The following is a 27961-nucleotide window of genomic DNA, read 5'->3' on the forward strand; positions in this document are numbered from 1 at the left end:
ACACTATATATATATATATAGTGTGTGTGTGTGTGTGTGTGTGTGTGTGTGTGTGTGTGTGTGTGTGTGTGTGTGTGTGTGCGCGCGTGCACACATGCATGTTAGCAGCAGAAAATTGGATGTAAATATCAAGGTGTTGAATAGGACTGCCCTGATTGGTAGAATATGATATTTAGGATTGCTGACCTCTCATTGGTCACTGAGCTATGTGCTGCCTCTGAAGTTCACTGTGTGGCCAGAGCTACCTGGTCATACTACAATCATGACTGCATGTGGGAGAGCTGCCCTCAGTGTTCTGTTCCTGCTCACTGTGGCCCAGGCTCCACTGGGTGTGACAGCAGAGAAGATCCTCGTCTGGCCAGCAGAATTCAGCTACTGGCTCAACATCAAAGTCATAATAGATGAACTAATAATCAGAGGACACAGTGTGACTGTCGTTACCCACAGTGCTACACCATCTGTAAAGACAACTGAGTCTCTGGGCTACAATGTGGAGGTAATACAGGTGCCTTACACGAAGCAGGATATGATCAATATCATGTACAGATTTAGAAGCTACTGGACATACGACCTGCCAAATGAAAATATGATCCAGGCATCCCTGAAGCTCAAGCAAATGTTTGATGTGACCACAGAACATAAAAGGATACTCTGCCAGAAGCTCTTTGCATGTGGAGACCTGCTGGAGAAGTGGCATAAGGAACAGTTTGATGTTCTTCTGACAGACCCCATGACTATGTGTGGAGAACTGCTGGCACAGAAGCTGAACCTGCCATTTATCATCAGTCTGAGGTTCTCATTTGGAAATGCTATGGAGCGACTCTGTGGACAGCTGCCAGCACCACCCTCCTATGTGCCAGTGGCTGGCCTTGGATACCCTCCTAATACAAGACTGTATGACTGGATTCCCCAGAATGACTTACTAGGTATAACTAGGTTTTGTTTTATGTGTATAGCCTACAACAGTTTGTTGTAGTAAATAGTCTACATCATGTACTAATGGCTTACATTCAATAGGACATCCTAAAACCAAGGCCTTCATCACCCATGGGGGGACTAATGGGCTGTATAAAGCTATTTACTATGGAGTCCCAATGGTGGGTTTACAACTGTTTGTTGATTAGCCAGATAACATGAACCACATGAGAGCAAAGGGGGCAGCTGTAATGCTTGACTTCAACAAAATGGAGTCCAAAGACCTGAAGGAGGCTCTCACTGATGTTACACAATCCATCGTGAGTTCATATTGTAATATGCATACATGTATGTTATTTAAGATATAATGACCACCCTTTATGTGTAAGATTACCCAATTGGATCTATAGCACCTCTGTTTTCATTTAAGAAAATCTCTCATCCCAGATACCAGTGAGATGAGCTTTGTGGTCAGGATCTAAAATTTTAAAAGCATTAAGTAGGAAATGCCAATAATTCCAAACTATGAAAGCTATTCCCTACAAAACACTAAAATATTTCCTTATCTTATGCATAATGATGTAAAATTGGTTCTCAGTCTGTCTGCTGAAGTGAACCTCGAAATTCTTATGTCATCTTTAATATTAGTATTTAATTTCGTGTGGCGTTTCTAAGAATGTATACAAATTACTCATCTGCTTTTCACACTTCTATCCTCTTTCATCTCTCAATTTTCATTCTGTAGTCATCATCATATTTTAATATATAATTTAATTCATGTATTTTTACATTCATATAAAACTACTGATTCTGACACTGGTAGACAATTTCCGCAATCTTAGTTTTCATGCCCTTGGAATGTGCTTTTTCAAGCCCAAATTTTCAGAAATGTTATATTCCAGAATCTATTTAATTTCTTCACTCAGGTACAAAGAGAACATAATGAGACTCTCCCGGATCCACCATGACCAACCTATGAAGCCTCTGGACCAGGCTGTCTTCTGGATCGAGTATGTGATGCGGAACAAGGGGGCCAAGCACCTGAGGGTAGAAGCCCATAACCTCACCTGGTACCAGTACTACTGCCTGGACGTGGCTGCCTTTTTACTCTCCATAACTGCACTGGTCATGTTCATCTTTGTGAAAACATGCAGTTGGCTCTTCCGTAAATGTTTAAGAAAGACCACAACAAGAAAGGGCAAGAAAGAGTGACTAAGTTAGTGTGTATCACTATATTAGTATAAGTAGTAATTTCGGATAATCCTTCCTGTGCTGGGAGCCTAAAATGCTGTTAATGTACATGATAAATGCAGTAGTTTCTTACTTGTCAGTTTGATCCACTGCGGTTGCTTGCATGTGGACACCTACTGGAGAATGGAGTAAAGAACAGTTTGAAGTCCTGATTTCCCATTTGGAAATGCTGTGGAGCACCTCTGTAGACAGCTGCCAACATCACTTTCTTACGTGCCAGGGATTGGCCCTGGTACATGGATCAAATAGATTTCCTCCAGCAAGTGAAACACTTTTTATATATCCTCTCCCAAGAGTTTCTGTTTAGTCCTGTAACCATGGCAAACAGGGATTACCTGTTCACGGATGATATCTAATTTTAAGGTATTTTTTTATCTGTTCTCTGTTAGAAACTGGTTCAAAGTGACCAGTCCGTCAGGTTCGATCTCCTCCAAGTTACGCTATGCCCTCGGTCCTCTGTAGCCGGATCCGGGAAGTCAAGAGACACTTATCCCAAGGTAGTGAATCAAGAGAGTTCCCCAAACACATCTACACTCTTGAAACTTTAGGACCCAGTCGAATGAATTTTATGAATTAACCATATAATACTTTTTATATACATAACATTTTTGAACATTAACTGGTTTGACCTATAACGTCCACCTGATAATAGTACCAGGACAGATTTGGCTTTATCTTTCTGCCATCAATCATAGAGTGCCTGCAAGTTTATTGACAGGTCAGTGACCATGTGTGTATAGCAAACTCCACATTCCGGAACTTGCACTGGCCCCGTGTTTTGTGTTGGATGTATTACCTGGTCATTATTGTTCAATATGATGCTATGCAGATATTTTCTCCCCTTGATAGTTTTGCTTCTGAGCATGTCTGAAATGACTCTCAGTGGCAAAGTGCTGATGCTTCCTGGTGAATAGTTTGTAATCAACTAGACCAGGTTACATTTTTTAATGTTGTCCAGCAATACAGTTAGGAACTTCTATACAAGAGGGCGGTCTTCCCTGCCTGTGAATTATTTTTGCCCCTGCACGCAACAGGTATAAGAGCAGACTAAACGCTAAATGTTTTTAGAGGGAGCGGATTTGAAGAAAGGTTTGGATGGAGATCCCTGAAGCAGACTATTTGACTGGTATTGCGTGATTGTTGTGGAGGGGCGTGATTTTGCCCAGGAGCAATGGATGTAGCTTCCAAATCACTCCAGCACTACATCATTTCATGAGCGTAACGCCTGCATACAGCTCATAATGCATTTGTTTATTCCTATTTTTTGACATGTTAGCAGTTGATAAATACATGAATTTGCAGATGAAACAAAGTCAGTAGCCAAAATAAACTTGGGATTTGCTAAATGTTTTTGTAAAGATGTTTGTTGTAGAATAGCAAGCTATTCTAAAATGTACCTTAGTTAGCTAATACACAAATTCCAAAAAATATAGCTGTAACTGCATTAAAGATATACTTTAAAGAATGTTCTGAGGCTGTTTTTCTGGGTTTGTAGTAAGACCCTTAGTTCCAGTGAGGGAGGATGTTAATGTTACAGCATACAGTCTTATGCCTCCAACTTTGTGTCAACATTTGGGGGAAGGCCCTTTCCTGTTCCAACATGATTGTGTCCCTGTGCATAAAGTGAGGCCCATAAAGAGGCATAGTTTGAAAAGTTTGATTTGGAGGAACTCCAGTGGCTTGCATGGGACTCTGACCTCACCCAAACTGAAAATTTTCAAACATTCAAATTTTCAAAGCACTATTCCTAGAAAATCACATCCATGTATAGCAAGTATATATATATATATATATATAATATATATTTTTGTTACATGTCTTTTGATAGACATAAACTTTGTTTATCCTTGAAGAAATTGTATTGACAGAAATTTAGCATATATATACTACATAAGTTTTATTTTACCTTTCACAAAATACCAGTTTCTCCTTGACAAAAAAGGAGTTCACAATTTAACAATAGAGGATTAATATGTTGTTCCTTAATCCCCAGTGAGCTAGTTTTAAAGTTAAACATTCAAATAGGAAAAAAGATGAAGACTTCAGAATTAGTTAAAGAGAATAGCTAGTCCCGTCCTTTACTTAAACATAACAAGCATTATTGAGGCACTCTCTGGAAATGTCTGACAATCACACAAAAAAAACAAATTATTATACAGTTTTGAGGAGTGATTATTTATTCGCCCTACCTTAATTTACATACTAGTTTTTGAAATCGCCATCATTATATGCAAACCATACATTAGTCAATATATGCAAATTGATATTTAATACCTATACAAGTTGGAGCTTTGACCATTACATTGCAAGAGAAGACTTCTCTTTTTTTTAAACGACTTTATCTAACATAAGTTTGGTTTTCTGTACCTGTTTATGATACATCATACACAAAGGTCTGCTGAAGCCTACACAGAATCCTTTGCAGAAGCCTGCAGATGCCTCTGCTCTGTACACAGATCATTTTATATATTTTTGTTTATTAATATTTCTAATTTAATGTTTAAACCTATTTTTCTGTAAACACTTTTTTTTTTTTTTACTTATTTTTGACATTTTGAGTAAAGGATTTTTCAGTAAAGTGAAGATATTCGTTGAGTGATTTTGGGGTAATTGTTGTATCCTGACTCAGCCAGGTAAGATAGCAAGGAAAATCTACTTACCCACAGGTGACACATAAAACGTGTTTTCCTCTAACTTCTTATTATTCTTCTATTGCCAAACTCAATTCTGGTTGTTTAGAGCATCTTTTAATGGGATAAACAGTGGATTAATCATTTTGAGTATGTATGTATTTGTATAAATATGTAATTTGTAAGGTGCTGGTAAGCTTGAAAATGGACCTTGAAAGTGCTTGAAAAGTTTTTGAATTTGACCTTGGAAAAGCTGTATGAACCATGTACAAAGAACAAACTTAAATAAGCCATGTAAAAAAAAAGTGTTCGTCGCTCCTTTGCCAACCAATGAGAATGCAGAGGAGCAGCAGGAACAATTTCATTGGTCAAAATCCGCTAATTCTTACTAATTGGCTGACTACTTTTGGCAGTATTGCAGCGGTGAAAACCCGAGCGCGCACGATCAGTTTGAGTGCGCAGAAGAGCAAGTTCACGCGAGAGTAGCATAGCTCTAAGCAAGCTCGCGGGCGTTTCTGTAGCAGAGGAAAGTGAATCTTAGCGATATAAATATGAATGAGCACATGTATAGTTTACATGCGAGCAAAGGAAATCCGTGAGTGCTGCGTGAATCGCGCTCTCGCGTTTAAAAAGTGTGCTGGCAGTATAAAAACACTATATATGAGGACTGCTTCCTGTAATGTGCTTTAAATATACATAAAACATTCCACAGGTTGTTTCCGGTGTGTGTCATACACACTTTGGGCCGGTATAAACACTACTAAATCTTTGACAAGTCAGTGACAACTGCAAGACAGTAGGAATTAATTAAATATATATATGTTTCATTGACAATTGGTGCTAGACTTTGCAGCAAAGTTCATGATTTAATTCATACATCATACAGTGCTGTTTTGTTTAAATAAAATTAAAATTTTATAACTACAGAATAAACTTATTTCTCCTTTTTAATCTGCATATGAGTAACTGCAGATCTAGTAAAAGTATTTTTAAATGCCGACTACTATTTTTCTAACACACTAATTTCCAGTCATCAGAGAACTAGTGTTGTCTGCTGGAAATGTCTGCTGTCTCCTATGAAATGTAATCATTAGCTCTGAAAGCAGTGAGGTCGAAATTCTGAGGATACAGAATGAAGAAAGAATATGTACCTTTCAGCAGTGTTTTAATTTTGGACATATAGTGCATAAACTGGACAAATACAAATACAGGGTGATATAATTATTTTTGTTAGCATCTCACACACACACACACACAATATATATATATAGTGTGTGTGTGTGTGTGTGTGTGTGTGTGTGTGTGTGTGTGCGCTCGCGCACACATGCATGTTAGCAGCAGAAAATTGGATGTAAATATCAAGGTGTTGAATAGGACTGCCCTGATTGGTAGAATATGATATTTAGGATTGCTGACCTCTCATTGGTCACTGAGCTATGTGCTGCCTCTGAAGTTCACTGTGTGGCCAGAGCTACCTGGTCTTACTACAATCATGACTGCATGTGGGAGAGCTGCCCTCAGTGTTCTGTTCCTGCTCACTGTGACTCAGGCTCCACTGGGTGTGACAGCAGGGAAGATCCTCGTCTGGCCAGCAGAATTCAGCTACTGGCTCAACATCAAAGTCATAATAGATGAACTAATAATCAGAGGACACAGTGTGACTGTCGTTACCCACAGTGCTACACCATCTGTAAAGACAACTGAATCTCTGGGCTACAATGTGGAGGTAATACAGGTGCCTTACACGAAGCAGGATATGATCAATATCATGTACAGATTTAGAAGCTACTGGACATACGACCTGCCAAATGAAAATATGATCCAGGCATCCCTGAAGCTCAAGCAAATGTTTGATGTGACCACAGAACATAAAAGGATACTCTGCCAGAAGCTCTTTGCACGTGGAGACCTGCTGGAGAAGTGGCGTAAGGAACAGTTTGATGTTCTTCTGACAGACCCCATGACCATGTGTGGTGAACTGCTGGCACAGAAGCTGAACCTGCCATTTATCATCAGTCTGATTTTCACATTTGGAAATGCTATGGAGCGACTTTGTGGACAGCTGCCAACACCACCCTCCTATGTGCCAGTGGCTGGCCTTGGATACACAGATCACATGAGTTTCCTCCAGAGAGTGAAGAGCGTATTATTTATCTTCACTCAAGACTTTCTGTTTAGTTTTGTGGCTAAATCAAAGTGGGATTCTATATATACTGACATCATGGGTAAGTGACGATCAAAGATCTATTTAAAGGTGCCATAGGATGCATTTATTCAATATTTTAAATCTCCAATTTCTACATTGAAAAAGTCTTGAAACTCTATACTCAAGTATAAATACTGTTACATCAATTGAAGTATTACTTAACTATATGTAAAACTACTTGTAACAAGTGATTCTTCTGATTTAAGTAAATTAGTGAGTATAAGTTAACTTTTAGCTAATGCATTATCAATATCTTTATCTCAGTGCATTATCTCATCGCATCACTGGTATTGACACCAAAGTAACACCGGGTAATATTCACCCAGAATAAATAATTAAACCAGGGCCGTCCAAGTCCGGTTCTGCAAAGTTATTGATTTGTTCTGCTAAAACACACCTGGCAATAAATTCACTAAACCTGACAATTTTTTGATGAGCTGATTCAAAACCAGACCACACTGGTCTCTGGCCCTTTTGGAACAGGGTTTGACACAGTGCCACATTAACTAATATTAGTTACACACCTGGTTCAACTAATCAATCAATTGCCAGGTTTAGTCGATGTGACTGAGCAAAACAATCACTAAACTTTGCAGGACCCCAGTCCTTTAGGATTGACCTTGGACACGCCTGATTTAAACTAATCCTTAGCATGATGCAAAAGTGTGGTAAATTCGGTTATTAGGTTTCTGATTTAATTTTTGTAATGAAAGTGGTTGTCCAAATATGTTGCGATAACATTAAGAATTGTACTTTAATTATTTAAGCAAATATGTGCACATATGTTAATAAGCTCTGTCCTATTTGAATCGCAGGAGAACCTATGATACGAGTATAGTGCTGTTAGTTGGCTTTGTTAGCCAAGCTGATTAGCTTAAACATATCAAAGATTGTTAAAACAATAACAGGTTTGTGAGGAGGCTAAAAAGCTTCTTCGCGACCGATACACCGCTAGCTAGTGTACATGAAGCCAGTGGAGTAGCAACAGGAGTTGCCCCTCTAGCATAGCACTTAAAGCAGAAATATGCTGGGCAACAAAAGTTGTATCTAGTCACTATTTCGACAAATCATGCGAGAATACATGTGACATTTTCAGAACCAAGTTACTGAGAGTTTCTAAGATTTCAAGTAAATACAAGGTAAGCAACATACAAGGTAATTGATTGAGGAATAACGCAAATTAATAATGAACAAGTAATGAAGAAAATGAGTGCCTATTGTTTCTTTATTAATTGATGGAAGCAAACATCCCAGTTTTAAGATTATATTAACACAGCCATACATTACTGACTGATAACCTACTATGATGTTATTTGGTAAAAAATAGAAAGTTATTACTTTGTGAAGCTGTGACGAAAAGAAACAAATCTTTTAACGTATCTCTTTGGTTGTTTTTAAATCTGATGGAAATTAGAGTCATGGTTCCTTGAAGTAACTGGGCGGATAAGAGGTTCCTGCATTCCAACCTGTGGGTTTGACCCCAAAGAAGAGGAGGAAAGGTCAGAAAGTCAAGATATCAGCCTAGGCCAATTTATAGTTTTGCTGCTAGGCATCATGACCAGAGGTGTCCTGGTTTCTGTCCTGGCCCACGCTGACTAGATCAAAGCTTAATTCAAGAAATAAGTGGCAGTCAATCTATCTTCACTACATCTCGGTTCAATTCTATAGTAAAAAATACAATTAATGTCGGGGGGTGCAAGTCTCTCCAGGCAATCTGAATACATTTTGCTTTGTGGAGCACAGAAAATGGTGGCAGACTTATCCCATGCCCTTCACTCCAAGTATCAGTTTCTGCTCTCAGGCAGACGTCTTAGAGTGCCAAGGGGCAAACTAAATCACTTGTGCCTGCTTCAAGAAAAATTTAAAATAGCCACCTCAAGGGAACTGTGCAATTCTTTCAGAATGTTTGTGTTGTGGCTAAGTATTGATTGTGGTTTTTTTTTTTTGTTTGTTTGTTTAAAGCTACAAGGATGTGTAATATTAGGATAAATACTGTTGGCTGTGCACATTGCAATAATTGAGGTTTAGTAGGGGGTGGCTGTGTAACCACGGCTGCAACTGGGATTGGAGTAGTTGTGTCGGAAATGGCAGTAATGCACACTTCTGGCCACCAGAGGTCACTATCACCAGAACACCAGGGTTCACTAGTTAATCACATGCAGCACCTTTTTAATTTTTTTTTAATTAATATAATATATATAAATATATAATGACATATGCCTGCTTTTATCTTTTGGATTTTTGCAGTGCCCTAGTTTTGTACTGCTGCACCTGAGGTAATAAAATGATATTGTAAGCAGAAGAATGTGGATGGTCTAAAATAAACTGGATTATGTAAAGATAAGGCTTCTGCAGGCTTCAATGTAAGGCCTCAGAAGGCCTCTGTGTCAGGTCTTGGACTAAGGCCAGGACCTCAAGATGGACCAAAAGAAACTATTATTGTAGTGAACACCAGGTGGTTTGAATGAGAACATTGTTTTTTAATAACACGCCTTACATTTGGAGATAATGGTAGCAGAACTGGATAATTGCATAAATAACATGTTGGAATAGTAAGATAACTGCATCTTGCATGTACCATTATCATGAAGTTCCACAATTTTGCCATCTACTGACCAAAAGTGCAGAGTGCACATCACTCTCCACAACCAAGTTGTGAACTCTCTGCCATCACTTGAATGGGGAATTCTACAACATATATGAACAGAATTTATGTGAAAGGGAACATCATGATGCTTATAATCAATTTCACCTTCGCTGCTGTACTTCACAGGCAAACCCACAACCCTGTGTGAGACAATAGGAAAGGCAGACATCTGGCTGATCAAAACCTATTGGGACTTTGATTATCCGCGACCATCCTTGCCAAACTTCAAGTTTGTGGGTGGACTGCACTGCAAGCCTGCAAAGCCCCTGCCTAAAGTAAGATTATCATCATGCTGCACAGGTTGTTTTTAGCACTGGGTTAAACATTAAGAATTAACAAGCAGTCAATCCCTAAGAAAATAACATAGTACATAAAGGATTAGCACCTGACCTTTACTACAGGATTTAACATCACCCATAAATCTGCATTGCACAAATGGACAAAATTTCCTGCAGTTCTGATGAGTCAGTAAACTTCAGTCCTTTGCAGTTGGGCTACGCCAAGACAGCATTTAAAATTGTAAAGCTTAAAAAATAAATAAATAAATAAATAAAAACAGTAGCAAAGTACAATAATGGATTTATCAGAGCTAGACTAAATACCTACCTAGTAATAAAACACATGTATACACTTGGAAAATACCAGCTCCTGCCTAAGCTCCTCCTGTGAAGATGTGATGTACTCAATAGAAACAGAGCTCTGTTGCCTTCACATCTAGGTCAGTTCCTTTTATTTGTGATGGTTGTTGATCACTCCTTATCAAAATCCCTTTAGGTTGAATGCATCTTCTGGTTTACTTTTTCATATGCTAAATAAATCAAATGATGCACTAGTTTGGACCTTTTTATTATGATAATGATGCCGTTGAGGGCAAGTCCAAACCTGTTATTGACAGGAATTACATGGATCAAAATAAACAAAACCAAGCCATACTGTGAAATAAATGCATTTTGTAAAAATCAACAATATGAACATGCTATGAAGCTCACTTGCTATAATTGTGATACTGTGAAAAAATATTTGTTCTTTTTGGTTCTGTAGGAGCTGGAAGAGTTTGTGCAGAGCTCAGGGGATGATGGCATTGTGGTGTTTTCATTGGGATCCATTTTAAAGAACCTCACCAAAGAGAGAGCCAACACCATCGCCTCAGCACTCGGGCAGATCCCTCAAAAGGTCTCAGTTTGTACTCTGTGTCTCTATTTACTCCACTTTCTACTGTCTTGAGTTCAACATTACCATCTAGATTCATAGAAGATTCACTTTAGAAGCAGAAGACCAGTGGATCTGATCCATGGAGGTTTGTCTGTAATTCCTGGAGAAAGAACTGATAAATTGCATTACATTGTGTCTCTGCCACACTGTGCTTATTCAGCTTCACTGAATTGATCATTTCCCTTTCACTAAAATGTCTGACATTAGTTTGCTGCAACAATCAGTCCAAGGACTGTCGCCTGGAATTCTTTCAAGACTTTCAAGGGGCCTCGGAAGCCATGAGCCACCCATAGCAGTTATAGAGTTGTTAAATTCACATTTACATTGTGTGGGGAAAGAAATGAGGAAATGAATTGTTTTTGAGAGATCTTATTTCATCACTACTGAGTACTGACACATTTCTTGATTTGTTGTTAATATACTATAAATTATGTAGCTGAGCTTTATTCTCAGACTTAATTAATTGTCTAATTAGACTTGTATAATTACAGGTCTTGTGGAGGTATTCGGGAGAGAAACCTGATACACTCTTTCCCAATACAAGACTGTATGACTGGATTCCACAGAATGACTTACTAGGTAAGGAACAATTGTCATATATAATGTACTATAACAATTTGTTGTTATAAATGATCCCTAATGTACACATGATTTGCATCTGATAGGACATCCTAAAACCAAGGCCTTCATCACCCATGGTGGCAATAATGGGCTGTATGAAGCTATTTTTCATGGCGTCCCAATGGTGGGACTTCCATTGTTTATTGATCAGCCAGATAACATGAACCACATGAGAACAAAGGGGGCAGCTGTAATGCTTGACTTCAACAGAATGGAGTCCAAAGACCTGAGGGATGCACTCACTGATGTTATAAATAATCCCTCGTGAGTTTATATTGTGATATGCTTGAAAATAGACCTTATAAGATCTTCTTTTCATGTTTTATGTGTAAAATTACACATTCTTTCGTGCTTTTAGAATGTTCTTTTTCAAGCAAAGCATCTTCATAAACTTTATATTCCAGACTCTATTTAATTTCTTCACTCAGGTACAAAGAGAACATAATGAGACTCTCCCGTATCCACCATGACCAGCCTATGAAGCCTCTGGACCAGGCTGTCTTCTGGATCGAGTTTGTGATGCGGAACAAGGGGGCCAAGCACCTGAGAGTAGAAGCCCATAACCTCACCTGGTACCAGTACCACTGCTTGGATGTGGCTGCCTTTTTACTCTCCATAACTGCACTGGCCATGTTCATCTTTGTAAAAACATGCAGTTGGCTCTTCTGTAAATGTTTAAGAAGAACCACAACAAAGAAGAAGAGAGAGTGAATAAGACAGTGTTCATCACTTTAGCTTGTAGGTAATTCTGGGTTAATTTTACAGGAATTTGGGTATGCAAGTGAAACTTTCCATAAGTTGTTTCTTGTTTGTCTTACACATTTTGGGCCAGTATAATTGATATAAAATTCTTGATCAGTAATGATTGCAGAATAGTAGGAAGTGATTAAATATACTACTTTGATAATTGATGCAAGTCTCTGCGGCAATACATTTTCATGATTAATCCATATGTTCAAAATGCTGTTTTGTTTTGAAAAATATTAAAAATGTGTATCTTCTAAGTAAATTTGTATCTTTTTTAGTTTTACTCTGCATATGAATAACTGCAGACCTAATAAGTATTTAATGTGCAGTACTTTACTAACATACTCTCAATTCTACTCATCAGCACTAATGTTGAAGAGGAACTATCTGCTTTGTGCTGTGAAATGCAATAATTCATTAAAGACTTGAAAACACTAGGGTAGAGGTTCTGGGAAGCCAGAGTCCAACACATAGAATAATGTACAGTATAATGAGCACCTTTTAGAAATGAAGCAAATTTGGATGAACATTATAAATTTACACATACAGTGCATAAAATGGATAATTACAGGGTAATAATGTGTTGGCAGCAGCAAATTGGGCATAAAGGTGTTGCTGTGAATAGGTTTGCTGTGATTTGTGAAATATATATATGATTGCTGTTTTTTCATTGGTCAGTTTCCTTTTTATTTATATTTATCTATATTATAAGGAAAGTCCCCTAGCCAAAACTAAAACATTTCTATACAGTCTGGCAGCACTAACCAATCAGGAAACTTCAAAAAGGAGGCAGTTCTCCCTGCCTGTGACAGAACATTCTGGCTGAGCTCCCTGCTAGTCTTCTCAAGAAGCTCCAATACGTGCAGAATTCAGCAGCAAGAGTTATCAGGCACACCAGATTGTGGGATCACATATCCCCCCCAAGTTAAAAAATCTACACTGGCTCCTGGTCCATTATCGAATACGGTATAAAATCTTACTCCTGGTTTTTAAATCTTTACGAGGTCTGGCTCCTGATTACCTCTCTGCTCTGTTGTCCAGACACAATCTCGAGCCGGTCTGCTAATGATAATTTGCTCTCTGTTCCTCCTGCCAAACTACACATGTATGGTGATAGAGCTTTTAGCATTGCAGGCCCAGAGCTATGCAACTCCATCTCCTTGCATCTCTGTCTCTGCCCATCACTATCCACATTCAAAAAGCACTTAAAAACTAGTTGTGTTTTTGTACTGTCACTGATTATTGTAACTTTTACCATGTCTTAATCTCTCATTTTATTTTCACTTATCTACTTTGTTGTCGTTTTATTATTCTTGTTTTTTACCTTGCTATTCTTATCATGTTGTCATTTGCTATTGAAAAGCGTCCTTGAGTATCCTGAAATCTGCTTATAAACTTTTTTTTTTTTTACTATTATTATTATTAGAATATAACCCTGCCATTTACCGTCACTGTGAGGTTCTCGTTTCTGGGGCGATTCTGCGGAGAGCTGCCAACACCACCCAGCTACGTGCCAGGAGACAGACTTTCCTCCAGAGAGTGAACATTTTTTATTTAAACTCTTTCAAGATATGCTGTTTAGTCTTGTAACCATGGCAAAATGGGATTAATTGCTTAGTAAATTGTGGAACAATAATAATGTACCCCTTACAGTGTTTCTGTGCGTGTGCATTTGTCATTTTCCACATGGCAGTAGTGCCTGGACAGGTTATAGTATTAGCTTTCTGCCATCAGTCATAGGGTTCATTCAGGTCAGAGACCACGTGTAAAACGATAGAGAAGTAGCCAATAAGAATCGTCCTTCCCGTATGGCCTGCTCCGCCCCGTCGAAAGTTACGCCAAGTTCTAGGAAGGAGCAAGAAAGCGCAAGTTTTCTGGTCTTTACTGTTCGGTATGATGATATACAGATTTTTTCTCCTTTTGGTAGTTTTACTGCTTAATGTGTGTGAAATAACTCTCAGTGGGAAGGTACTGGTGCTTCCTGGTGAATACAGTCATTGGCACAATATGCGTGCGATTGTGGAGGAGCTTGTGGATCGTAATCACAGCGTGACTGTTCTGGTGCACACAGCCTCACCTACGGTGAAATACACGCAAAAGGAGCGCTTTGAATACATGGTTTTTGAAGTGAACATGAAAAAAGACGATGTACAGGACATGTGGCAGGCACCTATCCATATCTGGATTAATCAGAATGCAACCATATTTGGGAAGATATCCTTCATGTGGAATATAATGTCAAGATTTACAAGTTATCTTGAGACAATATGTGAAGGGATGATCCTCAATAAAAAGCTTGCAACATCACTTACAGAGTCACACTATGATGTGATTTTCTATGATCCTGTCATGCCATGCAGTGACCTGTTGGCAGAGACGCTTGGTGTGCCCCACGTGTTGTCTTTTCGACTCAGTTTTGCATATACTTTTGAGCGACTCTGTGGACAGATGCCAGCTCCGCCATCATATGTCCCTGCGGTCGCCAGCCAAGGACATCTCACAGACCACATGAACTTCATAGAGCGATTAGAGAACATGTTGCTATACATTGCTCACACAGCTATAATCAGTCTACAAATGACATTTGTGTTTGATAAGCATTACACCAAAATAATGGGTAAGATAGCACAATTTCTTTCCGATTAGTTCATTCTTTGTGGATTTATGTGTGTAAGTGCTGAACATTTTTGCCACTGTTTATATTCACATTATACATCATTCTCTCACATTCTCTCATTCTCTGCCATGTACCAGCATATTCCACTTCTCCATACATTCCTTCTGTGATGTGTGTGTGTGTGTGTGTGTGTATATATATATATATATATATATATACAGCTCCGGAAAAAATTAGAGACCACTTTTATGTACAGCCGCTATTCCATTCAAGTGTTTGTTTAATTGCTTGTGTGACGCGACGAGGCAAACAAGATGCGGAGAAGGGACATGTTCAAACATATGATTTAGTGCTATACACAGACGACACATTTATCACAGCACACACGCTGTGCACACCTCAAATACCAACAACACGTACTACAACACAGGAGACATATATACACTCAAGACGATTACACATAATACAGAACAGGTGGCTGAGATGAGAGGTCGTGGCAACACAGACGAACAAACACACGAAGAGGTTTGAGGAGGGGGCGGGGCCGTATCGTGACAGCTTGACAAATACCTCTTTCTACTTAATGAGATGCTGAATAGGTGATCACCTTAACAAAATCCTATTCTAGGGAGCAACAGTATAAAAAAAACACTGCTGCGGTCATCACTATTCTTTTGTTATAGGACCAGCTGGATGGGAAAAGCAGTGCTAGGACTACCCAAAAAATAAGTGTAGTCAAAATACAGCTATAGACCATGCCAAAGGAGTTGAAAAGAAAGGTTCTTAATGAGGAAAAGAAGGGTTCAATTGTAGCTTTACTGGCAGAGCGATACAGTGAGCATCAGGTTGCTTCCATCTTGAAAATGTCAAAAACTGTGCTTCATAAGAACAAGGCCAAGCAACAAACACATGGAATAACAATAGCTACAGACTTGCATAGATCAAAAACGACTCTCTACCGACTGTGACGATCGCCACCTCATTTGAATGTCACTTAACAACCATAAGTTGATGTCAAGTGACCTACAAAAAGAATGGCATGCAACAGCTGGAGTGAATTGCACAGCGAGGACAGTTTGAAACTTCTGGAGGCAAGTCATGCAAAGCTAGAAAAAAAGCCCTTCATCAATGAGAACCAAAGAAGAGCCAGACTGAAGTTTGCAAAGACCATAAGGATTGGACTGTAGAGGACTGGAGTAAGGTCATCTTCTCTGATGAGTGCAATTTTCAGCTTTGTCCAATATCTGTTCATGTAATGGTTTGATGGAGACCTGGAGAGGTCTACAAGCCAGATTGTCTTGCACCCACTGTGAAATTTGGTGCAGGGTGTTTCAGCAAGGCTGGATTTGTCTTTGTGAAGGATACATGAATCAAGCCACAAAACTGCTGGAAGAAAACTTGCTTCCTTCTGCTCTGACAATGTTCCCCAATTCTGATTATTGTTGTTTTTTTTTTTTTTCATCAGGACAATGTCACACAGCCAGGTCAATCAAAGTGTGGATGAGGGACCACCAGCTCAAGACCCTATCATGCTCAGCCAAATTTCCAGAACTGAACCCCATTGAAAACCTCTGGAATGTAATCAAGCAGAAGATGGTTGGTCACAAGCCATCAAACAAAGCCGAGCACCTGGAATTTCTGTGCCAGGAGTGGTGTAAAGTTACCCAACAGCAATGTGAAAGACTGGTGGAAATCATGCCAAGACGCATGACAGCTGTGATTAAAAATCAGGGTTATTCCACCAAAGATTGATTTCTTGACTCATCCTAAGTTAAAATATCAGCACTGTGTTGTTTATAAATGAATACGACCTTGTTTTCATTGCATTATTTGTGGTCTGAAATTTCTGTAACTGTTTTGTTATTTTGACCATTAGTCATTTTCATAAAAAAACATACTCTAAAATACAATATTTTTATCTGGAAATTGGAAGAAATGTTGCCAGTAATAATATAGAATAAAACTCAGCCTGGTCAAACACATACCCATCAATTGTAAAACTAGAGAATCTGATAATTTTGTAGTGGTCTCTTATTTATTATTTTTTTCCAGAGCTTTTATATATATATATTCTGTTTCTCTGAAAACTCTATATTTTACTACAACTTTGAAAATCTCTCTCTCTCTTTCTAGAGTACACAGCAGTTACTCACCTAGAATCTTCTTCAGATTTTTTTTATATATATGAACTTGTTCAGTGGCTAAGTCTAGCAGTTAGCAAGAACTTTAAAATTAATTCACTTAGGCACCTGTAACCTAATATGAGTTTGTCCCTCCACCTTTGCTGCTGTACTTCACAGGCAAACCCACAACCCTGTGTGACACTGTGGGAAAGGCTGACATCTGGCTGATCAGATCCTATTGGGACTTTGAGTATCCACGACCATTCCTGCCAAACTTCAAGTTTGTGGGTGGACTGCACTGCAAGCCTGCAAAGCCCCTGCCTAAAGTAAGATCATCATCATGCATTGGTTGTTTTCAGCACTGGGTTAAACATTAAGAATTAACTAGCTATCAAACAATCCCTGAGGTTTACTGCCTGACCTTTATACAGATCTTATAGATACAAACCTTTAACACAAAAATAGTCAGTAGTTTAAGCACTGGAGGAAAAGGGTTTAGGCTAAGACCTGGGATTATGGGAAACAATTTTCTTAACCATAAATATAGAATGGCAGTTTATTAAGCCCATAGTCCTCATCCACACAGAAATAGTTTGAAATAAATTCATAGTCAAATTTAATATTAAATGTCGGCCTGGTAGCAAAAGGTTGAATTTTTTTTTAGCTATCCTGTGAATTTGAATGTTGTTTTTTTTTTAATCAACAAAATAAATACTTTTCTGTAATTTATGACAGCACTATATAAATCAGCTGCTGACATCTTGAGCAATGTGAGAGTATGGCTAGAATATATGCATCTGTTTTATTAGTAACTATTATTTTGGTTCTGCAGGAGATGGAGGAGTTTGTTCAGAGCTCAGGGGATGATGGCATTGTGGTGTTTTCACTGGGCTCCATGGTAAAGAACCTCACCAAAGAGAGAGCCAACACCATCGCTTCGGCACTCGGGCAAATCCCTCAAAAGGTCTCAGTTGGCACTGTTAAACTGTTTGCTTCCATTTAGTCCAGTTCCAGCTGTCTTGAGTTCAAGATCATCATCTAGTTGTAGTGAAGATTCACTTTAGAAACAGAAGTTCAGGGGATGGAGGAGGTTCTTCATTATTATTACTGAGCATGATGAATGGTATTAAATTCTAAATTTAATTTCTAACTCCGCTGTGGGTATTTGATTAGCTCCATTGTATTGTTCATTTCCCCTTCAATAAAATTTATGATTTTGCTGTGCTCGTACTGTTGGTCCAAGGAATGTAGTCTGGAATGCAAACATTTCAAAGGATTCAGCAGCCATGAGCCTCCCACAGCAGTTATAGTATTGTTAGTTGAATTCCCTTGTCATTGGGAGAAAAAAGGCAGGAAAAGAAAATTGGTTGTGAGATGGCTTATTTAGTCTGTACTGACTATTTTTACACATTTCTTGATTTGTTGTTAATATAGCATAAACTGCATAGATGAGCTTTATTCTCAGTCTCGATTTCTCTGTCTAATTACAGGTCTTGTGGAGCTACACAGGAGAGAAGCCTGACACTCTCGCTCCTAATACAAGACTGTATGAATGGATTCCCCAGAATAACTTACTAGGTAAGGAGCATTTTTGTCATATGTATATATATTACAACAAATTGTTGTAGTTAATGGTCCCTGACATGAACTAATAATTTGCCTTTGACAGGACATCCTAAAACCAAGGCCTTCATCACCCATGGTGGGACTAATGGGCTGTATGAAGCTATTTACCATGGAGTCCCAATGGTGGGTTTACCACTGTTTGGTGACCAGCCAGATAACATGAACCACATGAGAACAAAGGGAGCAGCTGTAATGCTTGACATCAACAAAATGGAGGCCAGAGATCTGAAGGAGGCTCTTACCAATGTTATAAATAATCCATTGTACGTTCATATTTTTATTTCTGTAAATTCAGATCCTTTCAGATTGAGTCCATTCTAAGTGTTCTCAGTATAAGAATTACCTTCAACTGTGATACTGAACCTTTATCATTCACATGTATCTAATTTCTTCAGTATATCTTGCGGACCCTCCCATCTATGCATAAAACCCACCCTTAAAAATCCATTCACTTCAGTGAATCTATTGCTGACTAAAACCACAAACCTTCATATTGATAGCATTCATCTATCATTTCTATCTTCTCTCTCGGTCATGTAGGTGCAACACAATGTATTTTCATAGTCCTTAAACTGTTTAATGTTGGAGCTATCAATTTTAGGATTATATTAGAATTGGCCCAACCTATTTGTCATATGATCAAGTTACATATTGGCAGTACTGAATTATATAATGCTAGTACTTTAACTGATTTTGATAAATTTTTACACATTAAGATATAGTCAAGAGACTTAATATAAAAATGTATCTTTTATCCAGAGAATACCATTGTATTTCATACTGCCAGCTCTAATTTCTCAAACCCTTTATCATTCCATATATATCAGTTTATCTTGAAAGTTGAAGGAGAATCAAAATAAACTGATATATATGGAATGATAAAGGGTTTGAGATTATATCAATTCTGAATTATACTGAATTATACCAATTCAGATTAGTTTATCTTGAAAGTTGAAGGAGAATCAAAATAAACTAATCTGAATTGGTATAATGATTACATTTCTAATTGAGAGCACAAGACCACACTTCATACTGACAGCACTCATTTAATGCCACAATGTTTTCTTTCATCCCATTATCCTTCCAATATCCTTTCTTTTAATCCTCAATATTCCTGGAAACCCATTCATTTTGTTACACTTGGATTATTTAAGATAGAGCATCCTAAATATTTATATGACATATCACAAATCACATGTCTGCACTTTATTATGACAGCTATAGTACTGTAAAATTCCAGCATTCTTAGTTTCCATGCTTCCAACTTTATATTCCAGAATCTATTTCATTTCTTCACTCAGGTACAAAGAGAACATAATGAGACTCTCCCGGATCCACCATGATCAACCTATGAAGCCTCTGGACCGGGCTGTCTTCTGGATTGAGTTTGTGATGCGGAACAAGGGGGCCAAGCACCTGAGAGTAGAAGCCCATAACCTCACCTGGTACCAGTACTACTGCCTGGACGTGGCTGCCTTTTTACTCTCCATAACTGCACTGGTCATGTTCATCTTTGTGAAAATGTGCAGTTGGCTCTTCCGTAAATGTTTAAGAAAGACCACAACAAGAAAGAGCAAGAAAGAGTGACTAAGTTAGTGTGTATCACTATATTAGTATAAGTAGTAATTTCGGATAATCCTTCCTGTGATGGGAGCCTAAAATGCTGTTAATGTACATGATAAATGCAGTAGTTTTTTACTTGTCAGTTTGATCCACTGCAGTTACTTTTGAATCCTTGACCAGAAAGGACAGTGATTTCAGCACAGTCTGAAGTAATCAGACATGTTTCTCAAATTATTTTTGTTCAATTTTGCAGCACTCAAAGTTCATGGCTATCTATATCTTTTTCTTTTTAAGTGTTTTGCTTTGGCCAAAATAAAACTGAAATGTTATAGCTTTTATTTGTTTAATTCATTTTGGGTGTTATACATATGTACAACTTGATAAGTATTGTCAGATTTAGTTACATCCTGGTCATCAGTTTATCAGTAATTGAGATTATAAAGGAAGACTCTTCAGTATGAACAATGGTTGTGAATTTTATATCTGGCTACATTTTTGTCATGTCAGTGAAATATGCACAGGTTGTTGGTCCCAATTGTATAATATAAAAAGGTATTTCATATTCCATGCAGTGACTACTTTATGATGAGAAATAAAGTCATTAATTAAAAAAGATTACATCTTTGGGATCAGATTCTGGGTATACAGCACTGATGTACAATCAGACACATCTAACCCTTCAGAGGGTTATAAAAGAGGTAACAAAAAGTGAGTGGGAAAATAATCTAAACATATAAATCAAGTAAAAAACATTGACCTATGCATGTAGGATATTTTAGATATTATTTGTTACTATAGGACACATTTCTATCAGTGTATTGCTAATCAAAACTACAAGGGCTTGCTGCTGTGTATGTGGCCATTCTGGTCATATACTGAAGGGTTCTATAATATGTCTATTAGCAAAATGACAGGAAATCTGAGCAATGACATTTTTATTTTCACTACAAAGCCTGTTATATAGCAGCCTGGACCTTCACAGCATTCTGAAGAACAGCATTATTACTAAAATATCACTGTCTGTGTACATGCTACATTATCCAGCAAACTTCAAATGGCACCTAAAAGGGAATCAGACATAGTGGCACACCTAATTGAAAATCATTTTTCAAGGCTATCCTTCAATGGAAATCTCACAATAATTGAACAAGGATGGCCTAAAAGTCTTAGCCAGACTGGAGAAATTTATGAAGTACTGGACATACAATCTGTCAAATGACAACATGATCCAGGATTCTCTGAAAATAAAGCAGATCATGTGGATATGACCAGGGAACAGAACCAGGTACCTTATGTTGGAAGTTCCTTGCACATTCAGATTTAGTGGCAAAGTTGAGTAAGGAACAGTTCTTCTGACAGACCCCATGACCATGTGTGGGGAACTGCCGGCACACAACCTGCTGTCAGTTTGATATTCCCATTTGGAAATGCTGTCGAGCGACTCTGTGGGCAGCTGCCAACACCACCCTCCTATGCGCCAGGGGTCGGCCCCTGCTACATGCATCACATGGATTTCCTCCAGAGTGAAGAATATTTTATATATTCTCTACAAAGAGTTTCTGTTTAGTCTTGTGAACATTGCAAAAGTACTGAAGTAAATGATGATCTCCAATTTAAAACTTTTCTTTGATCTGTTCCCTTAATTTTTTTTCTGGAACTCATCTACATTCTTAGATGAATTTTAGAATCGAGTGGAATGAAGGTTATGACTTAACCATATAATAGTTTTTAAAATTTAAACTTGTTGGACCTCCTAGAACTTCCACATGACAGTAATGCAAGGGCATTTTATAGCTTTAGGTTTCTGCCATCAATCATAGGGTGACTGCAAGTTCATTGAGAGTTCAGAGACCACGTGTGTAGAGCAAACTCCACATTCAAAAGCTTGCACTGGCTCTGTGTTGTTTGACTGCACAAGGAACAAGTTGCCTGGTCTTTATTGTTCGATATGGTGATATTCAGATATTTTTTTCCCTTGATAGTTTTGTTGCTGAGCAGGTGTGAAAGATCTCTCAATGGCAAAGTGCTGGTGCTTCCTGGTGAATACAGTCATTGGCACAATATGCGTGCAATTGTGGAGGAGCTTGTCAATCGGAATCACAATGTAACTGTTCTGGTACACACAGCTTCACCTACAGTGAAACATGCGCAAAAGGAACGCTTTGAATACATGGTTTTTAAAGTGAACATGGAACAAGAAGATGCACAGAATATGTGGCAGAACTTTATCAATGCTTGGATGAGTCAAAATGCATCTACGATTCAGACGTTGTCTTTATTTTGGAACATGATGGCTGGATTTACTAGTTATGTTGAGGAAATTTGCGATGGAATGCTCCTTGATGAAAAACTGATAACTTCACTTAGAGAGTCATGCTATGATGTGATTTTCTATGATCCAATGATGCCATGCAGTGACCTGTTGGCAGAGATGCTTGGTGTGCCCAATGTGATGTCTCTCAGACTCAGTTTTGCCTACACCTTTGAGCGACTCTGTGGACAGATGCCAGCTCCACCATCATATGTCCCTGCGGTCGCCACCCAAGGGCATCTCACAGACCACATGGACTTTGCAGAGCGATTAGAGAACATGCTGCTGTACATTGCTCACACAGCTGTGTTCAGACTGCAAACAATGTTTACATTTGATAAACATTATACCAAATTAATGGGTAAGGCAGTACAATTTCTCCATTAGTTTTAGAAATATTTAATTCTTTATACATCTATGTGTGTAAGTGCAGAAGTTTTTACCACTGTTTATTTTCACATCATTCTCTGCCAACATGCACCAACACGCTCCAGAAAAACTAAAAAACTTATTTCTGTATATATATATATATATATATATATATATATATATACACACACACACACACACACACACACCCTGATAGTGGCTGTGACTTTCCTGAGCCAATTAAAAATTTAAATGCATGCAGATACTACTATGTATGTCTATTCCAGATAGAAAAAAAATTATCAGAAAAAAAACAAATACAGTAAGGTAAATCAGTGGGTAGTGGTAGCGCAGTGGTTAAGGTACTTGACATAATTGGGAGGTTGCTGGTTTAAGCCCTGCCACTGTTGGGCCCCTGAGCAAGGCCCTTAACTCTCAATTGCTAATGTATGACACAGTCATAATTGTAAGTTGCTTTGGACAAAAGTGTCGGGTAAATAAATCAGCTGGACAAGGTTACATTTAATGTTGTCTACCAATACACGTGATGTCAGCAGTTGAGTGGAGGCGAGAGGCAGGGTTGCAAGAAAGTGCTCTTTATTTTCTATCGGGTTCTCAACGTTGGAAGCACCTAACAAAACACAGAATACAGAAATACCAGTCTTCTCAAGGTAATGCAGTGACTTGTCTTGATGTGATGTCGAAGGACCACTAATGTGCAGCCCAGTCTCTTGGGATCTGTGAGTTTAAATAAGGCAGAAAGTAATTAAGAAACAGGTGAACATAATTAGTAATCAGGAGACTGTGAACAGGGCAGGTAAGAGGTGTGATCCTTAGCAGGAGTGGGCTTGTCCTTCCTGCTAGCCGGCCGACCAACCGTGACAGTACATTTAGAAACTTCTCCACAAGAGGGGTGGTCTTCCCTGTCTGTCAGTTATTTTGCACCTGCACACAACAGGTATAAGCGCAGACTACATGAGAAGAGCACAAGAACATGGGGCCAGGGGCAGCACTTAAAAATTGCTCCAAAACTACCTTGTCCCACGAGCATGATGCCTGCATATGGCTCATAATGCATCTGCTCAGTGGAGTTTTTTGGCATGTTAGCAGTTGATAAATACTTGAATTTGAAGAAGAAATATAAAGTCAGTAAACAAACTTTTGTTTTGGAACAGTAAGCTACTCTAAAATGCCATTTAGCTAGCAAAGATACAATTTCTGAAAAATGTAGCTGGAACTACATTACAGATATCCTTTAGAGAATGTTTTGAGGCTGATTTTCATGGTTTGGAGTAAGACCCTTAATTCAAGTGATGGACAATGTTAATGTTACAGAATACAAAGACATTTTAGATTGTCATATGCTCCAACTCCATGTCAATATTTGATGGAAGGTTGTTTCCTTTTTCAGCATGGCTGTGACCCTGTGCACAAAGTGAGGTTCATAAAGATTCATGGTTTGATTGGAATGTAGTATTTCTGCGGTAGGGTGTAGAAAATACATACAAGCTATTTGATTTAATAGGTACTGATGTTACACTGTCGTTATTGCAAGCAATAGTTAAATAGATGTACAACAGTTGCTATACTACTGCCGAATAGTGGGCACAAACCCAGTGTAGGTTTTGTCTCATGTATGAGTAGGAAGTAAGCAGGGGAGATGCTACACTGACTTTTCAAAATATGGAGAATAGGGAGATATTAACTCTATTGGCTTAGTCTGGCATAAGTTAGAAATAATTTTAAAAGCTATTACAGCAGCTTTAAACACCACTTACAATCACCTGCAACCTGATATGAGTTTGTCCCTCCATCTTTGCTGCTGTACTTCACAGGCAAACCCACAACCTTGTGTGACACTGTGGGAAAGGTTGACATCTGGTTGATCAGATCCTATTGGGACTTTGAGTATCCACGACCATTCCTGCCAAACTTCAAGTTTGTGGGTGGGCTGCACTGCAAGCCTGCAAAGCCCCTGCCTAAAGTAAGATTATCATCATGCATTGGTTGTTTAACAGCACTGGGTTAAACATTAAGAATTAACAAGCAATCAAACATTCCCTGAGGTTTACTGCCTGACCTTTACTACAGATCTAACACATACAAACCTTTAACACACAAACAGGCAGCAGTTTATGCAGTGGTGGAACAAGGTTTAGGCTAAGACCACTGCCCTTTTATGGAAAACATAATTTTCTTAACAATAAATATAGAATGGGAGTTGATTAGCTGCAAACACACTCATTAAGCCTATAGTCCTCATCTTCACAGACATGGTTTGAAATAAATTCATAGTCAAATTTAATATTAGACATCAGTCTGGTAGCAAAAGGTTGATTTTTTTTGTTTAGCCATAATGTTAATTTTAATGGTTTTTTTTGTTGTTTGTTTGTTTTAAATCCACAACATAAATACTTTTCTATAATTTATGACAACACTATAAATCAGCTGCTGACATCTTGAGCAATGTGAGAGTATGACTAGAATATATGCATCTGTTATAATTAATAACTGCTATTTTGGTTTTGTAGGAGATGGAGGAGTTTGTTCAGAGCTCAGGGGATGATGGCATTGTGGTGTTTTCACTGGGCTCCATGATAAATAACTTCACCAAAGAGAGAGCCAACATCATTGCTTCAGCACTTGGGCAGATCCCTCAAAAGGTCTTAGTATGCACTATTAAATATTGCTGACTCCAGTGCTACTGTGATATCTGGTCAAAATACACTTAAGTGGAGTGGATCTGATGCTGGGTGTTTATTCAACATAATCTCATTAATGTGTTATTTACTCCATCCTTCTCTAAAATATGCAATTATAGTTGCATGGTGCAACTAGTCCAAGTAATATGATTATTTTAAAGTTTTTCCAAAGGCTTTGGAGGCCAAGAATAATTCAATGCATTTTCATACATATAAAATCTAATTTAATTATTAGGTTTTAGAAGCCAAGAATGCATTTTCATATATGGGAATTGTTGGTTTAATTTGATCATATCATTAGATTATCATTATAATCAATGAAATGGAAAAAAGATTACGACAACGTATTTAATTAATATAAATTTGTTTCTCCATTTGAAAGGTTTCAAAAGAATATAATCCAGGAACCACCCAAACTGTAAAGTTTTTTATTTAAATCCTGATTATGTTTAGGGTAAAGAAGGGATAAAAAATTGTTTGTGAAATGGTTTATTTAGTACTACGTATTTTGGCACATTTATTGATTTGGTGTCAATATAGTGTAAATTGTTTAAATGAGCTTCATTTTCAGTCTTGATCTCAGTGTCTAATTCCAGGTCTTGTGGAGATACTCAGGAGAGAAGCCAGACACTCTCACTCCTAATACAAAAATGTATGACTGGATTCCACAGAATGATTTACTAGGTAAGGAACACAGACACTTACACACACACACACACACACACACACACACACACACACACACACACACACACACACACACACACACACACACACACTATGTGAGGTCTTGATAGTGAATTGTCTTCAACATGTACTAAGAATTTGTATCTAACAGGACATCCTAAAACCAAGGCCTTCATCACCCATGGTGGGACTAATGGGCTGTATGAAGCTATTTACCATGGAGTCCCAATGGTGGGTTTACCACTGTTTGCTGATCAGCCAGATAACATGAACCACATGAGAACAAAGGGAGCAGCTGTAATGCTTGACATCAACAAAATGGAGGCCAAAGACCTGAAGGAGGCTCTCATTGATGTTATACACAATCCATTGTGAGTTGATCCTTTGATTTTTATAAAACTAGATCCTTGCAGATGGAATCCATTTTAGAGGTGCTGAATATAAGATTACCCACCAGCCATAGGACTGCTCCCTTCTGATTCATAGACATGAAACCCCTTAATCTATGGATCCTCCCTTAGCAGTCAGTTTATGTTGGTACTTAATGAACTTGCGAGTTACAAATCAAAGTCATCACATTTAGACTTTACTGCTGACTGAAATCACAAACCTTCATACTGATAGCACTTAATGGCTTACTCTTATATCCTTTGGATCATCCCTCCACTATCCAGTAGAAACTAATTGTCACACCTCCTAAATTTTTCATTCAGTGCATTTTGGTAAAGATTTCAGTGTTGGTCTAAAGTCAATTACATGCTGTCAGCATTCATTATTCTAACCCTTCATTATTACCTAAAAATCAAACTGAGTATGAAGTTTGATTTTTTACATTTCTGACTCAAAGAACAAACCTCCACTTCATACTGACAATAATTAATTATTTAATGCTGCCATGCTTTCTTTCATTCCTCCATTTTCCTGCCATCTTCCTTTATGCCTCAAACCTCCCACAAAATCCCATTTATTTGGATACCCCAGGAAATTTCAAGCCAGAACATCCATAATTATTTAAATGACTCAAATTGCATATTTGAGTCTGTACTTTACTCAGACAGCCATAGTATTGGGAAAACTCCAGCATTCGTAGCTTCCACACTCTTCAAAGCTTTTCCACAAACTTCTAATTTCTAATCTCAGGTACAAAGAGAACATAATGAGACTCTCCCGGATCCACCATGACCAACCTATGAAGCCTCTGGACCAGGCTGTCTTCTGGATCGAGTATGTGATGCGGAACAAGGGGGCCAAGCACCTGAGAGTAGAAGCCCATAACCTCACCTGGTACCAGTACCACTGCCTGGACGTGGCTGCCTTTTTACTCTCCATAACTGCACTGGTCATGTTCATCTTTGTGAAAATGTGCAGTTGGCTCTTCCATAAATGTTTAAGAAAGACCACAACAAGAAAGAGCAAGAAAGAGTGACTAAGTTCGTGTGTATCACTATATTAGTATTAGTAGTAATATCGGGTAATCCTTCATGTGCTGGGAGCCTAAAATGCTGTTAATGTATATGATAAATGCAGTAGTTTCTTACATTTCAGTTTGATCCAATGCAGTTACTTTTAAATCCTTGACCAGCAAGGACAATGATTTCAACATAGTTTGAAGTAATCAGACATGTTTCACTAGTCATTTTTGTTCATCTTTGTTCATCTCAAAGTTCATGGCATTATCTATATCTTGTAGTGTTTTGCCTTGACCAAAATAAAACTGAAATGTTATAGCTTTTA

At 38.2% G+C, this 27961-nt stretch overlaps 3 protein-coding genes and 1 pseudogene across 6 annotated transcripts; all 4 read left to right on the forward strand.

The window, feature by feature from the left end:
* Nucleotides 1–262: 262 nt before the first annotated feature.
* Nucleotides 263–2127, forward strand: LOC118241557 (UDP-glucuronosyltransferase 2B17-like; annotated as a pseudogene).
* A 4146-nt stretch (nt 2128–6273) lies between these two features.
* Nucleotides 6274–12857, forward strand: LOC145659033 (UDP-glucuronosyltransferase 2C1-like). 2 transcript variants are annotated; one of them, XM_081719782.1, is made up of 6 exons: nt 6274–7021; nt 9776–9924; nt 10691–10828; nt 11353–11440; nt 11527–11746; nt 11911–12857. In XM_081719782.1, the coding sequence occupies exons 1-6, from the start codon at nt 6289–6291 to the stop codon at nt 12191–12193; spliced, it is 1611 nt and encodes a 536-aa protein (XP_081575908.1). In that variant the 5' UTR covers nt 6274–6288; the 3' UTR covers nt 12194–12857. The 2 variants fall into 2 exon arrangements, with proteins under 2 accessions (XP_081575908.1, XP_081575909.1); XM_081719783.1 differs by having other exon boundaries at nt 10691–10822; nt 11911–12856.
* Nucleotides 12858–14055: 1198 nt separating this feature from the next.
* On the forward strand, nt 14056–20494 carry LOC145659034 (UDP-glucuronosyltransferase 2C1-like). The gene is made up of 6 exons (XM_081719787.1): nt 14056–14846; nt 17147–17295; nt 17802–17933; nt 18460–18547; nt 18639–18858; nt 19897–20494. The coding sequence occupies exons 1-6, from the start codon at nt 14123–14125 to the stop codon at nt 20180–20182; spliced, it is 1599 nt and encodes a 532-aa protein (XP_081575913.1). The 5' UTR covers nt 14056–14122; the 3' UTR covers nt 20183–20494.
* Nucleotides 20495–22337: 1843 nt separating this feature from the next.
* Nucleotides 22338–27865, forward strand: LOC113582818 (UDP-glucuronosyltransferase 2A1-like). 3 transcript variants are annotated; one of them, XM_081719667.1, is made up of 6 exons: nt 22338–22830; nt 24674–24822; nt 25370–25501; nt 26137–26224; nt 26379–26598; nt 27368–27865. In XM_081719667.1, the coding sequence occupies exons 1-6, from the start codon at nt 22347–22349 to the stop codon at nt 27651–27653; spliced, it is 1359 nt and encodes a 452-aa protein (XP_081575793.1). In that variant the 5' UTR covers nt 22338–22346; the 3' UTR covers nt 27654–27865. The 3 variants fall into 3 exon arrangements, with proteins under 3 accessions (XP_081575793.1, XP_081575794.1, XP_081575795.1); XM_081719668.1 differs by having other exon boundaries at nt 22338–22747; nt 24675–24822; XM_081719669.1 differs by having other exon boundaries at nt 22338–22572.
* The last annotated feature ends 96 nt before the right edge of the window (nt 27866–27961 follow it).

Source organism: Electrophorus electricus, chromosome 8 (assembly GCF_041902795.1).
Source record: "Electrophorus electricus isolate QZ-2024a chromosome 8, ASM4190279v1, whole genome shotgun sequence".
NCBI lineage: Eukaryota > Metazoa > Chordata > Actinopteri > Gymnotiformes > Gymnotidae > Electrophorus > Electrophorus electricus.

What these genes read in the sequence shown, in the direction of transcription:
- LOC145659033 (XM_081719782.1), top strand. Translation starts at nt 6,289, where the DNA reads ATGACTGCATGTGGGAGAGCTGCCCTCAGTGTTCTGTTCCTGCTCACT. An exon ending in TCCACAGAATGACTTACTAG is followed by an intron (nt 11,441 to 11,526) that starts GTAAGGAACAAT and finishes TGCATCTGATAG; the next exon opens with GACATCCTAAAACCAAGGCC. An exon ending in GATGTTATAAATAATCCCTC is followed by an intron (nt 11,747 to 11,910) that starts GTGAGTTTATAT and finishes TTCTTCACTCAG; the next exon opens with GTACAAAGAGAACATAATGA.
- LOC145659034 (XM_081719787.1), top strand. Translation starts at nt 14,123, where the DNA reads ATGATGATATACAGATTTTTTCTCCTTTTGGTAGTTTTACTGCTTAAT. An exon ending in GCATTACACCAAAATAATGG is followed by an intron (nt 14,847 to 17,146) that starts GTAAGATAGCAC and finishes TGTACTTCACAG; the next exon opens with GCAAACCCACAACCCTGTGT. An exon ending in AATGTTATAAATAATCCATT is followed by an intron (nt 18,859 to 19,896) that starts GTACGTTCATAT and finishes TTCTTCACTCAG; the next exon opens with GTACAAAGAGAACATAATGA.
- LOC113582818 (XM_081719667.1), top strand. Translation starts at nt 22,347, where the DNA reads ATGGAACAAGAAGATGCACAGAATATGTGGCAGAACTTTATCAATGCT. An exon ending in CTGCAAAGCCCCTGCCTAAA is followed by an intron (nt 24,823 to 25,369) that starts GTAAGATTATCA and finishes TTGGTTTTGTAG; the next exon opens with GAGATGGAGGAGTTTGTTCA. An exon ending in TTGGGCAGATCCCTCAAAAG is followed by an intron (nt 25,502 to 26,136) that starts GTCTTAGTATGC and finishes GTCTAATTCCAG; the next exon opens with GTCTTGTGGAGATACTCAGG.